Source organism: Phoxinus phoxinus, assembly GCF_949152265.1.
Source record: "Phoxinus phoxinus genome assembly, chromosome: 10".
NCBI lineage: Eukaryota > Metazoa > Chordata > Actinopteri > Cypriniformes > Leuciscidae > Phoxinus > Phoxinus phoxinus.
In genome coordinates, this window is record NC_136885.1 from 26,400,512 (window position 1) to 26,418,091 (window position 17,580).

At 36.6% G+C, this 17,580-nt stretch overlaps 1 protein-coding gene across 9 annotated transcripts in view; it reads right to left on the reverse strand.

Annotated features, from left to right (window-relative positions):
* ptprub (protein tyrosine phosphatase receptor type Ub) overlaps positions 1–17,580 on the reverse strand; it is a 215,085-nt gene that overhangs the window by 84,713 nt on the left and 112,792 nt on the right. For all 9 annotated transcript variants that reach the window (XM_079625169.1, XM_079625170.1, XM_079625167.1 and 6 more), the window contains exons 3-4: positions 13,245–13,516; positions 1,250–1,325 (exon numbers count right to left, since the gene is read on the reverse strand). In XM_079625169.1, the coding sequence (XP_079481295.1) occupies positions 1,250–1,325; positions 13,245–13,516 (348 nt within the window). The remainder of the gene's footprint in view (positions 1–1,249; positions 1,326–13,244; positions 13,517–17,580) is intronic.

The following is a 17,580-nucleotide window of genomic DNA, read 5'->3' on the forward strand; positions in this document are numbered from 1 at the left end:
AGGAAGATCTGTGTGGAACTGGACCTGCATAGGAAGATGTATTTGAGAAGGTTGTACTGTATATGAGAGCAATGCAAATCTCACAGCGCCATGGTTCGTGTTAGAAAAGTAACTATAAAACAGTGATTGAACCATCTGGATTTTGTCAATGGCTGATGTTAATTTCTACAGTGCATGCTGGAAATATACATTTAACTATATAATTTATTATAATTAACTCTTTCCCCACTATTGACGGAATTTTCTATCATTTACGAGTATGACACAACGCTTCCCCGCCACTGACAGAATGTTCGGGCTATCCATGTTTTCACAGTTATATGGTAGGCTGCACTATTACGCATCTTCTGAAAGAGTACAGCATCTCCCGATCAAAACACAAGCGAAGAAGCAGAAACATTGCTTGATATGCACATATAAAATAACTCAATCATCAAACATTAAACAGCATATAAATCAAAACTGCCTAACGTTACCGTATGAAATGTGGAACCCAGGAAGATGTATAGGACTGTGTCTAGAGTAGACTCGATCTACTCCATCTATGTTTTGATCATTGTTCCTCTGAATCCGATCCGGGGGCTGTCTTTGACAAAAACGCGATTTCCTCATCTCATGATTGTTCAAAATGTTGATTTTTTTTTTTTTTAATGAAAAGTGTTATTTATTTATTTGTATTATTCTTTTTTGATAAAGCAGATGCTCTCTTCTTTTGGACATATTCTATGTTAATTCTATGTAACATAAAATATTATGGGTGCCATGAAAGTTTTGTAAAAATGATTGAAAATGCTGCCACTGACTGGCAACAAAAAAAGTCGGCAGGGAAAGAGAGTTGCATAAATAGTATATCAGACTTTATAATTTAAGAAATCAATCTATTAACATTTGACAATCATAATAATTATCTATTTATCGAATTTCTCAACCATTGAGAAGTACATTTTGCAAATGACACACACTGTAATATTTCTATTAATCGCTTAATAGTTTTTAGTCAATTGCAACAATGGCCAAACATCAGCTTTTCATTAGTATAAACACAATGTTATATGGTAATACTTAACACAATCCTGTAAATTTGTTTTTTTGTTTTGTTTTTTTTGCTCCAGAAAATTGGCTCAAAATAGCATAGGCCGATAACAATATTACACTAAAGGCCATTTGAAAAGTCCTTCACATTTTCATGCTGCTTAAACACACACACACCCTCACACGCTGACAACAATGACAGTTGTGTGCTACTCACAACAGGGGTAGTTCAATAGGAGTATGTCATCAACTGCAATGTAGCCTCTACGGTCCACAGTCGCCTCTAGCAATATCTGAAAACACAAAAAGAGGAAAACATGACCTGCAAATATTTATTTGGCCTTTAAAATCAGAGTGGTTTCAACATTTGAAGTAAGGAAATTACAATGATTGCACAAAGCAGTAAATCATCAAGGGGAAAAATACACTTAATTCATGATTTATTTTCTGAAATCAAGTCTTATTCAATCAAGTCCAATAAAATCAAATCTTATTATCTTACACAAGTTTGCTTCTCAAGTAAATTAGTCTTGTTTTAAGGCTGAATATTAAAATACGATTAAATACGCAGTGTTATACAGTGCAAATCCATAAATAAACATAAGTGATGCCTTGTATAATCAACACAAAGTGGTATCTATTAAACACCATCATAATAGTTTCAATCAAACTCACAAAAAGTGTTTTAATGGGCTGTCTGCGCTATGTATTTTAATTATTGTCTTACATTTGCATTGTGCTTCATTAATCTTACATTAATGAAACAATTAAGAAATAATGAGAGAAAACAAGAAAGAGTCTGTCAACTGCACTGAAAAGAACATCATTCATCTTTTTGGCATTTCGCATCTTTTTCTTGAGTTTTCTTTTTGCACAAGTTTTGACAGTCATTGAGAACAGAAAACGAGAAAACGGATGCCAAAGCAAGTAAAGAGAATGAGAAAGAGAGAGAAAATGGATGCCAACTTCACTAAAGGGCCCCTGAGGCCTATAGAGGAAATAATGGCTTCATCAGGAGGCCTGCGTTCACTGTGACACATGGCTCTCACTCGGTATGCTGCGCGCACACACACACAGACGCATCGGCTCATAATGTGAGCGTAAGGGGCACGAGTCCCCGGGGACCGGGAGAGACGCTTCACACTCGCCAAAGGCTGTGAGCAAAGGACGGTCGCTCCAGTGTAATGAAATCAAATCAATATTGTGCGAACGACAGTGATGAGATGTTATTACACATCGAGAGCGCAGAGGCTATGTTTGTACTATCTTCCAACAGTACTCTGCTTTGCTGCCCACGCCTGAAGGTATTGTTTCCAAAAAAGAAAAAAAGAAAAATATATATACTATTTTTGTTTACGGTTTAGTAACCAAGCAAAAATCACATGAACGTTGTGTTATTATCGTTAACTAAAACTATTGAAAACATTTAGAAGCTGAAATAGAATCAAATATAAATATTCGTTGAAAAACAAACCAAATTAAAATTTGAAATGTTGCCATGGCAACAACCTGACATAATTTTACTGTCAGTTGAAGGAAATTACTAACTAAAACTGAAAGAAAAACCTACATAGCAATATTCTTTTAAACTAATAAAGCACAAAATAATAGAATAATAAAACATTTTTTTACTAAAAACTAAACTAAAATCAACATAAAAATAAAAGCTATTTTAAAATATTAATAAACCTAGCATAAAACTAAAATAACATTGATTTTCAATCATAAAAGAGAGTTTGTTTAACTTCTTACTCTCTTAAACACTTTTCACACGAATTTATTAATTGAAGACATTGTTATATGCCCCCCCCCCCCCCCCCCATCCCCCTCTCAAATTCTGAATTGTGGTTAATGACATTATGTGATGGAAATAAAGGTGGTAGAAATGAAAAATTGGAATAAATTGTCAGAGTACTTTGTCTTTATGGTTACATTTGATCAATTTAATTATGCAGCCTCCTTGCTGAATATATATATTATTTTTCTCCAAAAAGAAAGCCCTGAACTTTTGAACGGCAAATGTAAACATGCCTAAAGTTGAAGAAACCTGTCAAAAATGGGTCGAATTATCCAGGAGCGTTGCTATCAGTGGAAGGGGATTTGTATGTTTTGCAGCTGTAGCACTAGTTGACGGCAGTATCTCTCAGAGCTGTCATGGCGGCGCTTCACTCCATGTTCAACTTCCCCATTACCTGGTCAGAAGAACATTCCAGGCTGTCAGAAGCCTCTTATTTCATCACGGAGCAGCGTGATTTCATGTTCCTGACCTATCCTTGACCTCTAACGGCGCCGACATACGTGAAGATGGATGTGAAGTCTCTGATTGGGATCTAAAAAACACGACGTGCTTTGCGGGAAGAGAGGAGGAAAGTGACTCCAGACAGCAGAATATACAGCCGGCGCTGGCTCAGGCTCTGTAACACAACTTTAATCTGCTGTTGGAAAGGACTGCAATATAACCACAATAAACTGACAACAGACTTGCAGGATGATGCAACGGGAGATTACTCTGAAATGTGTTTTGGAATTTCCCTCACCATTCCACGGTTGTGCTGCTGCTGACATGCCATCAGCCCTCCGAAACAAAAGACCAAATCACACTTTTCTTTTAAGGCATTCTTATGCTATTAAAATCATCTACCCGCATCACATTTATTCTAATCAGTGGCTATACTTCCCTCATGCAGACTATTCACGGAACAAATCTCTCTGATTTATGATGAATATATAAAAGACTCTTTCTGGGTATGGCAATGCAGGGCTGAGTTGAACCCTATATTTTATAACCTTAAAGGATTAGTTCACTTTTAAAATGAAAATTCTGTCATCATATACTCACCCTTAAGTTGTTTCAAACCTGTATGAATTTATTTCCTCTGCTGAACACAAAGGAAGATATTTAGAAGAATGTCAGTAACCAGACAGTTTTTGGTTCCCATTGACTTCCATAGTATATTTTTTTCCTACTATGGCAGTCAATGGGAACCAAAACCTGTCTGGTTACTGACATTCTTCTAAATATCTTCCTTTGTGTTCAGCAGAGGAAATAAATTCATACAGGTTTGAAACAACTTAAGGGTGAGTATATGATGACAGAATTTTCATTTTAAAAGTGAACTAATCCTTTAAGGAGACGAGCATCTCTATAGTCCTTCTATAAACAAGACTTGTGACTGCAATGGATTAGATCAAAAGAGGCATATGTGTGTTTTTAAAGGATTAATGAAGCACACAAAGAAAAAAAAACAGTCTTTAATCAATAAATCCACAACGGCAAACTCAGGAGATCGCAGGAGATAAAGAAAGGAAAAGACAATAACGTAACATTGACGATACCGGACATTAGAACAAAGGAAACTCAGGGCTTAAATGCAGGGATGATTAACACAACACGTGAGAACTCAATTAAAAACCATGGACACAAACTAGCAAAAGGAACACTGGCAAAACAAGAACAGAACACAGAACACAAAACCAAAACAGACTACACATGACAGATACAAAGATAGAAGTATAATCAATATTTTAAACAAATATTTCTCCCTCGATTTAGCTTTTTTTGTGTTACAGTGCCCCCAATATTTTTATTCTTAAATGATGACCACTATTTTTAGCGATATCATTATGAAAGGAATAATAATTATTTATGACTAATTATATGTATTCTCTAATATGTAGATTTCTTTCAATGACTTTCTTTTTTGAATGACTTTTAAAAGAATTTTTAACAGCACCATAAATTGTCAAGCACAAAAAAAACTTGTTTATAGATACTTTACAACAATGCCATCGAAATTTAAACATACTGATTTTTTATACATAAAATGAAAGTTAATTTGATTAAATGTATATTCTACAAATCAAACGTTAAAACTTCTGGTAACACTTTTGTTTAGGGTCCAATTCTCGCTTTATTAGTTGCTTATTAGCATGCATATATGATTAGGATATTGGCAGATTATTAGTACTTATAAGCACATATTAATGCCTTATTCTGCATGATCATATTCTACATCCCTTAATCCAACCCAATGCATAAACTTAAGATGACTATGATCTTATTACATCAATTATGAAACAGACTTGAAACTGCAGTAGTTACGATTTGTTACGTCAGATTTTCATTCTAAAATCCACATTCTAAGCTTTTAGTTGAACTCTTTTTATTGATGTCTTTCTTTTAAAACACATTTTAAACAGCTAGACGCACCAGTTGAAAAGGTTCAAATGCACAAAGTAAAATGTTGGCGTTGATGAGAGAACGAACAAGAGGAGCTCAGAGAGAAAGAGAGAGAGTAAGAGAAAAGATAGATGTGAAGGACCGCAATCAAGGAGGACAGACACCAACAAACCAGGCTCACAAGGACATGTTCTCCTCAGAATGATCCAACCAACGGGTCACAAGTAACCTGTAAAATAGCTGTGTATGACTTTCTCCAAGTATTATAGACCTCCCTTTATTTGCATGTTTTCAGTCAACAGATTAAAACAAGAAAATTTTCAAATAATGAAACTCGAAAGCATGCATTCTACCTCGTCTGCTCATGCAATGAATCCATCCTGGTGGAATGCATTTTATTCATCTACGATATTATTATTAATGGATCTGGCCTAATGTCCTCTTACGTACGTCTTACATTTCTTTCTTCTGCCCACCATCAATTTTTATTATTTACACTCTTGTGCATTTTCTTAAGAATGTGTCAGGTTCAATTACTCTTTCGTAGCTTCAGCTTTGTTGTTCAACGTGGCGAGAGACAAATACACAGACACAGATTTGTTGATGTGATGTGAATTTAATTGGAAGCCCGTGAGAGAGAGAGAGAGAGAGAGAGAGAGAGAGAGAGAGAGAGAGAGAGAGAGAGAGAGAGAGAGAGAGAGAGAGAGAGAGAGAGAGAGAGAGAGAGAGAGAGAGAGAGAGAGAGAGAGAGAGAGAGGGGTAAGACGGAAAGGTACGGATGGGCTGAAGCTAGATTCTTTTTGGCAGTCCTGGCAGGCCCGATAACATCTTTAATATTTGATAACAAGTTCCCACTATCTATTACACCTTCACCAATAACAGCAGAAATATATGAGCGAGCATGGCAGACAGGGGAGATTTCAACTCGAATATTTCAAACTCAAGGTGATCCCTACCCATTTCCATTCTGCTCTTCATCCCAATCTCTCCCCATCTCTGTCTATTCAATTTTCCTTCATTCCATTCCTTTCTCTCTATTGATGTTCAGACACGACAGACAGCAGGAAATATGGTATCTCGTGACACATAAACGTGGGGGCCCATCATATCACGAGAGACAGGCCACAGTCTCATTTTACATGTATAGGGATGGACAGCCCATTGCGAAACTCGTAAGACACAGAATCGAATGCAGAGCGCAGGAACTTCATTAGTCTGAGAGAAGTTAAGACATCTTTACTTTTGACTAATTATGATAATTAGCCATTTCTCAAGTGACATAGTTCAATACTATCAAAACAATTAACCGAGCAGTCAGAAAAGATTTTTGTTTTGCTCAACAACATCATAAATTGTCAAGCACTGAAAAATCTTCTTGTTTTTAGCTACTTTATTGATTGTATACATTAAAATGAAAGTTAGTTCAATTAAAATAATTAAAAGTATATGATATGAATTAAAATGCATATAGCTCACAATAAGAATAATGATGATACTAATAATAACATTTCTATATTGTCATTATTATTATTAATAAGAATAATAGTAGTAATAATCACTGTATCGTAAACAGTATAGTGACCACTGAATTTGATTATTAGAACAGTTTGTGGAAATATATACTTAATTCATACTGGAAAATGAATCTATTGTAGTAGCTGAATGTTTTTCACTGAATTTCATTTCAATTTTACTCTACTTCCTTAAATGGGTACTTCACTGCTGGCAAAATGGGCTTTTCAATAACGCTTGGCTGCCTATACAGCAAAAAGGCGAAAAAAGTTTCAATCGGTGCTACAGGACTAGAGTAAACAGAGCTGTTGTCTTCCCTTTTGACAAATAGGTAGGAAAACTTCGACACCCATAATGCACTGGGCATGTTGCCATCCAAGGATACTCCCACCAGTCTGCTATGGATACGCTTACCAGAGTCAAAAAACAACTTGCTTTAATAGGAAATACTTCTTAGCAAACTTTTATTCTTAATTGTGTTGACCATTTCAATTCAAAGAGTAAATGTTTAGCAGCAAGGAGCGAGTTACTATCGTTTCCAGTGAAGGATCCAACACGTTTGTAGGCAATAGATAAAGGCTGCAAGGAATCGTAAATATGGAGAGAATGCTACAACACAAAATTTAGAAAAACCTCTGTGTTTGTAGTCAACATTGCGAACTAGATGATCACGAACAGCAGGAAAACACAGTCGCGTACAGGTAAGAAAGCTGTTGCCAACTTGCAAAAGTGTCCCATTTTTACCATAATTCTGTTTAAAGAGTAGACAAAGTACGATACAATTTTAAGTAAAATACCTACTCACACAATAACTGTTTTGTTAATAACCCTCTGTTGATCCAAGGGCTGTCCATGTCCATGGGCGGAGATACAAAAATATGTAGGGTTTTTTTTTTAAAGAAAATTAGTAAACCCGCAAACTTTTGCTGACAAATTAACCTGAATTTCTTGGTCCATGTAACACGGAGAAAAATTAAACATTGTTCATTTACTACCGAAACTATAACAATAAAAAGCAGTGTGAAAATCAGCGAAGTTACACTGTAAATGTAATATACATTAATTCAAGATCAATCTATGAATTGGAATTGTCAGTTACATTCTGAATGGCACACAACACCATGTTTACTTTATTAATAATAGAAAAGAACATTTAATTTAGGCAAGAAGCAACCAGTGTGGACAACATATTGTCAAATTAATCAACCTGTGGGCTTGTTTATGAGAAATCTATTATCGGCTAAATCCATTCATTACAGTTATGAGGAAAAAAAAACAGTTAGTGTGAAACCCTTAATTATAAGGCCAAACAAGAGTCAGACAAAAAGGCTATTAGCTCCTTCCAACTAGATATTTAGCCTGGGTGGCCTTGTTATGTGAACAAAGGATTTAATTCCATGAAAATAATCAGTTTACAGATTTTAGCTTTGGGAAATCACAGTGTTGTATGGGTTATCTGATCTCTTACACTCACTTCTTTCTGTGAAAGCAAAGTCATCATGTTCTCAAAAGAAGTGGACCTCTTCAACTTGAGCAATCACTCCTAGATGAGCCAGACAGGCTATTGATACAAACACTGGATAATATTTAAACGTCATAGATAAAAGCCATTTTGTCCTTTGAGAACACTTCTTAGAAGCTTTCCAGAGAGTTTTTTTATTTTTGTTTACTGGCTGAAACACAAATGTACAATGTCAATATGCTGCCCTTAATATATTTCTGGCTTTATTCATTTTGTATTACTTTATGACTGCAGACAATGTTTTTTTTCTCTCTGATGTACTCGTTTTGTTCAATTTTCTTCTCGTCCTTATTGTGATGAGTCATGAGGCAATTGTTGGGCAATTTTGGCTGCCATCAAGGCTGAAAGGGTCTTAGAAGACATTACTAGCCTAAGACTTATTAGAGGACCTACTTCATGTTTTATTCTCGCTCTTGAATATAGGAAAGCCAGTCACAGTAACCGGACAAGAATCCACAAAAGACAACACTGGAAAACAAATTGAGACATGCAACATGCCTGTGATTCTGCTTTTTTGAGTCTGATAGCAAAGGTCTAAGCACATCCTCAAGGCAAATTAACAGAGCTCATGGGTTTGACTCTGTGTTCCAGGGAAAAGACCAGGGTGACAGAGAGATGGACACACAGCTATTTTTACCTTTGTTATGTACTCACACTTGGGGGGTGCCCCGGCTTAAAGTGATAAACAATGTTTCACACACTCTTCAGTTTAAAGAAATAGTTAATCCGAAAAAGAAAAAAAATTACTCTCCCTTATTTACAAACCTTTGTGCTCTTTTTTTTTTACTGTGAAACAATAGTAGAATCTTTTAAATCTTTCTCAACAAAAATAGTTCAGGGTTTCCCACAGCACTTTGGGACTAAGGCATCCGCCTTAACTACGTCGTCAAAAAAATGTTATATGAGCGATATCCGCCGTGTTATTCTGTCCTGTTTAGAGCTTAGATTCTCTGCCCGAGCCGATATTTCCCGCCGCTAAACTCTTCGGGCCGGGCCTGTGATCTAGAGACGTGCGGCGCGGGACTAGATTTAAGATAGAATCCCCTCACCGCTCAAAACTGACTTTTTGTTTAGTGCTGAATTCTGCATGCTGGCAAACCTCTGATTATAACAAACAAAGTGTAGTTATTATGAAAGATTCATTATGCAGTCTGCTTCATTGATAATAACAGAGATGTATGAGATCGCGATGAACTGATGTCAGCTTTTTAGGAATTATTAAGGGAGCGCACTTTACGCACATTCAGTCATGGCAAACCATGCACGCAGCCTGCTTGCTTTTATGTTAAATTAACAGTGGTTTGTGAATGTTAATGCTTTAATAACAAATAATTTATCAGGAGCATTTATGCTGATGTGTATGGTGGCGACACGTAGGCTAACTTGAAGGTATTTCATGGAGGTACAGAATTTTCTTTTCTTTTTCTGACAAACCCCACCCCATACATATTTTGCGGGAAACCCTGCAGTTCATAGTAACCTGGGGATGTCAAGCTCCATAAAGGACTACAAACCATATGACTGCACTAAATGTAAACCAAATATGACATACAATTATTAAATTCTGGACCTAAACGGGGGATAGCTGCAAACTTGGACTGAAAGGAAAGAATCTAAATGATTAAAAAGTGATAATGCATTACATTTTGATTTCTCACGCAAACTTATCACATGGCTTTAGAAGACTTGAAATATAGTCATGGACTACATTTATGATGTCCTTCTGGATCACGACAGCCCCTAAATATCCACATACAGGTTTGGAATGGTACGAGGATTCGCATTTTTGGATGAACTATTCCTGTATCTTATTGCTTACCCAAGACTATCCCTGAAAAATGACACCAGCTGGATTTGAGAAGCAGCAAAATGAATGAAAGGAGGTATATGAGGGCACAAAACAGAAACTGCAGGAAAAGCTAAACAGAGTCAGCAGGAAGTGCCAAGGAAAGGCAGAAATAAAGACAAAAGAAAAACACAAAGGAACTAAGTACACATAAACAGAGAGAATTTAATTACGGGCGACTGCTAAGGGGTCGAATGGAAGCTCGCCGGAATGGTCTCAAAATATAACAAATGCAAGAATTGAGCTTTAAATGATCTCTCTTGTTGGCTCGGTTTTAGCAATGAGGCACCCGCTGGGACTGTGGCACAGCTCTGGTTTTACCATTGATTAGGACAGTCTGCCATCTTCCAGACCTAAAGTGTGATTTAGTGTGCTGACACCCCGTTGTGTGAAAACTATGCTGAGAACGAGAAAGCTCATCACCTCATCAAATGCACAAACTAGTATTATGCAGTCGTTCAGCCACTGGTTCTAAAATACAGAAGCAAGATGTCTATGCCACTCTGCATTCAAACTCTTTCACTGTTAATGACAAAAGACAAAACCTCTGTGCTGTTATTGGGGGAATCACATTTCCCTAATTCCACATTATGTGCAAAAAATAGATGGTGAAATCCGAAATCACCCCTACCCCAAATCACTATTCCCAATGTTAGTCTTAACATACAGTTCACTTGAAGGAGTGAATGAAAACAAGTGAGCGAATATGGACAGCCATTGAGTGTACATCACTCGTTATTGCAGTGCAATGTGGGATAGAATGACTCGATAACGTTCACTATGGATACGGACACCACTACAAATAAGGGTATAGGGGGCGATTTTGGATTTAGCCACTGTTTTAGTCAATGATTTCAGCTCTCCAAAACTATTTTAGTCGAGACCAAAAATTTTATTTTTCCGTTTCATCTGTGGAATGATTTTGGTTGCCAAAATTTCAGTGCATCACTAAAAAGGTAAAGGTAAAACAAATGATTAGCGACATCTATGTTGCTTACAAAAATGTATTGCATAATCATACACAGCTTTTTTTTAAAGCCGTCAATGAAGATGCTTTATGAACCACATCCAACCATCCAATACCAAGGGCTAATGGGTTCATGCTAGCCAGCTGAATTCCTTGGTTTATAGTGAAAAATAGGTTTTCTTCATGTGCACTCAGCAAAATTCGAAGCGACGCCAAATCGACTGTGTAGGCACACACAAACACAACAAATTCCCCCTATTGTCATGTCCCCTCCACCTTCACATCTTGTTGACTGGCGGGAGGACTATTATTTACACATGAAGGCCACATCTTTTCACTGGCATGTGAAAGTTAATTAGGTTGGAGAGATTGACAGTTCACGATAAAGCAAACACTACTCAACTTAATTGCTTTCTGACAGCTGAGCAGAGTTTGCAGAAAGGAGAAATTGAATTTATGGATGAAGCCCCGTGCGTCTGCTCAATTGCAGACCGACCATTGACACCAATCGATTGGCTTGGGGGACGTGAATGAGCTGTCATTTCGTAAGCAATGATGGTAGATTGTGTCTCGTACGTAATGGTACAGTAAGGAAATTAGGTTACTAGTTGACTAAGACGTGTCAACACTATCGACTTGGTCTATATTGTGGGCTTGTCCAAGCCCTACAGCACTAACCTAAATTCATGCCGAGATCAATGCTAATTAAACAATGCAAAGGGCATGACTAATAAGACAGTAGCTCCATCACTGGTTGTGTAATGCCTCTTTGTGAGGATAATCGACGTCTGTGTATGCTACTGTTGGTCGAGCTCTGATATAATATCTTTGTGTCAAAGCAACTTTAAGGGCACATACCGGTAGTCAAAAACCAGTTTACAAGGTCTGCCATTGAGATTACAACCGCTGTCAGTCATATTTTTGAGGCAAACATGACAAATTAGCTTAGAATCCAACATTTCTGAAATGTTTTAGAAAGTGATAGCTGGTTTCTAGCTGGTTTAAACTGGACATTAGCTTGTTGACCAGCCATGTTAAAAAAAAAAAACAATAATAAACATTTTGACCATCTTAAACTGGTCTGACTAGCTGGTAGCTGGTTTATTGCTGGTTCATGATGGTTTGCTAGTTTGCACTAGCTAATGACCAGCTTTAACCAACTAAGTAATGACCATCAAAGACTAAGCTAATAAGTTTGTACCAACTAATGAGCATCTTAGACTTAGACCCACTGATGACTAACTCAGGGTACGTTTACACGACAACAATATGCTTAAAACGGAGAGGTTTTCCTTTGAGTTTTCCGCGTACAGAGGACGCCATTTTCAAAACGATCCCCATTCACACGAATCCGCGAAAACAACTAAAAGCCCTGAATCCTGCTGCCAGGCCATTAGATGGCGATGAAACACTATAAACTGAACGCATAATACGCATATGCATGACGTCATCGTCTTTAAAGATTTGTGTTTTTGTTGTTTACACGGAGACCGTTTTCAAAAACTTGCACTTTGAAACCCAAAGCGTTGCTGTCGTGTAAATGAACGGCCAAAATGCATAACGAGGTTTACGTTTTTAGTTGAAAATGGTGTTGTGTAAACAGCCCCTTAGACCAACTAACAACTCTTGGACCAGCTAAAAACCAGTTTAGACTAGCCAATGAGCTGTTTGTACCAATTAATGATCATCTTCGACCTCATTTGGACAACTTGGACCTACAAATGACTCTCTTGGACCAGATAATGACTAGTTTAGATCAGATAATGACTACTGTAGTTTGTACCATCTAATGAGCATCTTAGACCAACTGAAGACCAAATTGCATTTTCTAATGACTCCCCTGGAATAGCTAATGACCATTTTAGACTAGCTAATGACCATCTTAGGCCAACTGATAAATAGCTTTGACTAGCTAGTACCAGCTTCAGTTTCCAGTAGGATTACAATATTACTTTGATATATACCATGGTATTTACACAAATTCTTGAAAGTACCTTTGAAGAGTACCATTACCCTCGTCTAGTGACCAAAAACATCCTTCATTTTGTAAATTAAGCATTTAAACACATCCCTAAATATACTGCATGCGACATCAATCAATGTCAGACAGAAAGAATAACTTACAAACGACCTAGTTTGTGTAACCAACCAGAGAAGGCAGTCACTAAACCATAATGTTGCTCACCTGGTACTCATTTGGCCAGAAAGTGCTGACTGCCAGTTCCACCTGGTGCCACTGTCGTCCACGTGAGCCAGAGACATTCCATACGGGAATGCCAAGCGGCCCACCGTTGACCCGGACATAAACCCGCAGCGCCCCCGGGCTGTGGCCGTCTCTGCTGTACAGGAAGTAGCTGAACTGCACGCAGTGCGTGTCGTTTTCGCTTAGCGTCTGCAGCAGAAGCTGAGCCCTCTGCCCCGCTGCATGCTGGGAGGAGTTGACCATCATGTAGGAGCCTTGAGGAGGAAGACAACACAGCAAGAAGGGAGAATCAGCCAAAGGTCAGAGCCATCACATAAATACAAACATACACACTCAAATATCAACTATTAAAAGAAATATTCCTACATTGAATATGGTTCCTCACACAAAGCAATCATATCACTTCACAAGGCATTGAATATAGCGCACGGGTCATATGAACCTGTTTTATGATACATTTATGTTGCTTTTTATCCTTTGTGGAGGTTGACATCCACTGTATGCTCTCGTTATATGGGAAATAATGCTTCATTCATGTTCAAGAAAGACGGAAAAAAAGTCATACGGGTTTGGACTGAATGAGGGTAAGTTAATTATGACAGATTTTATTTTTAACTATTTGTAACATAGTCACTTTGTGTTTCGGTCATAAAATATAGCAAAAAAACAGAAATCTGAAAGCAAGAACATGAAATGTTTTCTCTGAATAAGAAAACATTTCATATCTTTGTGTGGCTACAAACATTTGTGGAGAGCTTTAGTGCATATTAGAGCATGCCCGCTTAAAGAAACAGGCACATATACACTAAGCTCAGAGAGAATAAAAGAAATTGAGGGGGAAATAAATATCCAGCTTCTCTGCGGAGCATATCTGCTGTATTACAGCCTACTCAGAAACTTCTGTGTAGTTTTCCCATTCCTACTTTTCAAAAGCTCTTGTTTGTCTATTTGTCTCTTTCCGCAGACTATCTCTCCCTTCAGTGAGTTCACAAAGGATGACAATTTTGGCATTACTCTCTCAATACAGAGCACACAGAGAGAGAGACAACACACAGCACGGAATACTAAAATGTCTTTCATGCTCTTTTTAGCCTCGAGGCTCTCTGTCTCTGCGGAGTGTGACAAATGCAAAATTTCTCAGTACAAAGACAGAAATTTGTGAGGTGTTGGTATAGCAACAGGCACAAATACTCAAAATAGGCATATACATACTGTACTGTATATGACTCTTCAATATATTCTAATGAAAATAAAATATTTTTTAACAATCATTCTAGCTTTCAAGGATAGATTATATTTTCTGTTAACAGTTTATTCTATATGAACAAATATATACACTACCATTCAAGAAATGTATGCTTTTATTCAGCAATGATGCATTAAACTGATATAAAAAAATAAAATCCATTCTACATTTATAATGATACAAAAGATTTGTATTTAAAATGAATGCTGTTTTCTTGATACTTTATCAAATAATCCTTAAAAACTGCATCACTGTTTACACAAAAATAGCAAGCAGCACAACTTTTCTCAACTTGAATAAATAATAATAATTTCTGAAAGTGACACTGAAGACTGGAGTCGTGGTTGCTAAAAATACAGCTTTGGGAAAATAAATAAGTTGACATTTTCTATTATTATTTTCAGTTGCCATTATATTTCACAATATTACTTTCATCAAATAAATGCAGCCTTGATGAGCATCAGAAACAAATGCTTAGACCCCAAACTTTTAAATGGTAGGGTAGTGTAAGTGTATACAGTTTACTCAATTATTTTTTTACATAATACCAATATTCCTGTCATTACCATCACACCAGACATTTGAATATTACAGAAATTAGGATAGGTGAGTACACTGACAGTTTGGAGATTTTTTTTTTTATAGAATGACCAAAGAGTAGCTTGAAGCAGCTTGCGAGTTCAAAATTTGTCTGATAATATTTGTCCGACAATATTTCTCCAACATTTTCCCCAAAACATGAAAAATATCACTAACATCATACACAATATTTTTAAAAAAATCCACACCATCACATACATGCATGTCTACTTTAAGATGAAAAAGGTAATGTTTTAACATAAAAGGTTTAAAGAAGTTAAAAGTCTCAAGATTCTATATAGTCAAACGTCCTTAATTGAGCACAATCTCACATGCAAGCAGATACAACATTCGCCTGCTTGTTATTAATCAGAGGACAGTGGGACGTTGGGGTTAGGAGCTCCATTTGCAAATTGAGGCTGAGTGAATAATTGCATATGATATGAACCATTCATATACATACACACGAGGAAGAACTTCTAACCATGTTTTTCTGTCCTCCCTAATCCGACATGCCACCATTCAAGTGTTTGTCTGCTTACCGAACAAAATGCCCCTGCGTCTAGAAGACAACCGTCACTCCATCCCAAGGTCTTTCTGTTGATTCACATGAAAAATACGAGACCGGGCCAGACTGTCCTTGTTGCCTTGGTATCAAAGGAGTTTTTATATGGTCTGGCAGAGCAAAAAAAACCTTGATTAAAAGAAAACCTCATTTTCCTAAGCTGAAGGTTAACAGCTATGAATTACAGTACCTAGCAAAGAAAGAGACTTTACAGTCAAGTTGAAATGACAGGAAGAAATCAGCTAGTCACTGGGCAAAAGCTGGCATTGTGTTGGGGACACTTTCATCTATCATGTACTGAATATACCGGTAACAGGTTATTAAATATATACAGGCCGCAAAAAGTATTTGACCATAAGCCGCACATAAAAATGTATGAATGCCATTGTATTAATTAAACCATCAAATCAGATGCCATTTTAAACGGTATAAGTACATATTTTTTCAAGCAGAATTTACCACAGAATGTTCAAGTCTGAAAATCACGTGTACACACTTAAAAAAAACTCGTAAAAAGGATCATAACTAATAACTAATGGCTCTGGGACCAGGCCCTCTCCAAAGCACACAGGACATCCCTTGATTTATGTATGTCTGGGTGTACATGTGTGTGAAAAGCCCTGCTCTCTCAAGGCATTCTGGTTAATTAGATTTCTCAAGGCTTCTTCATATTGCACTCTGGAGACATCTGAAGAGCACATCACAAGGAAGAAACGAAGGATGGAAAAGGAGGGAACACCGCTAAATCTACAGATAAAGAGTGATTTAGCCGTATTAAACATGCATCTCAACCCACAGAGGAGCTGTTGAGAGTCACTGTAAGCAAGGAGTTATGACGTTCATGAGGTACTGTTGATTTTCTCAAGCCCATGAAGGTAAAGCTGTTGACTTTGATGAAATGGCTAATTAAAGCTTTCAATACTGATGTAGCTAAATTGCTGCCAGATTAATAATCTAGATGGACAGATATATGGTCAAATTGATATATTAAGGATGTAAAATAAATCAAATAGAAAAAACAAAATCCATATACAAGTCCAACATCCAGATATAAGTCCAACAGGCAAATACTATTAGAGCTTTTTATCTAGTAGATATAGTATAGCATCATTTTTTATTAGTGCTGGGAAACGATTAATCACAATTAATTGCATCCAAAATAAAAGTTTGTATATATAATTATTTTGTATATATACTGTAAATACAGACACATGCATGTATATATTTAAGAAAAATGTGTTATTTATATATACAATACTTATATTTATATATAATATAAATTGTTTAAATATATATTAAGTATATACATGCAAATATTTCTTAAATTTGCACATGCATATGTGTATTTAGGATGTGATTAATCGCGATCAATCGTTGCCCAGCACTTCTTTTTATATGCCATCGTTCTATTGTGAATATAAATATTTTGACAGCTGGTATATCACATTCAATAGAGGGGTGAAGGACGTCAGACCCCGGAAGTCTACTTCACCGCTGGGTCCTTTGAGGTTTTCCTATGGGGTTTTATAATGGAGTTTATACATTAATGAGTAAAATAAAGCTTGCGGTGAACATAACTTGACGATTATTTGACGTTTTGTTCTACAATGTACACTGCAATACACACACTCACACCCCAAACTGCCTTATCTAGTTACTTCTTAAATAATGTATGTTTTCAAAAACAAGTCTCCATGCAACAAGCAGCCGCTTGACTCCTGAATTAATCTGCGTTTTTGAATGAATTTTTTAAATATATGATTCAATGACTCGCTCATAAAGACATTTACTTTCTGCCACCTACTGGCATAACAATCCCCACCACCACTAATATACAGATTGTGAATATAATTAATGGCTATCATAATCCTCTAAAACATTTCTGCATCTATTTAGGTGCAACCAAAACAGAAATGTACATGAATACA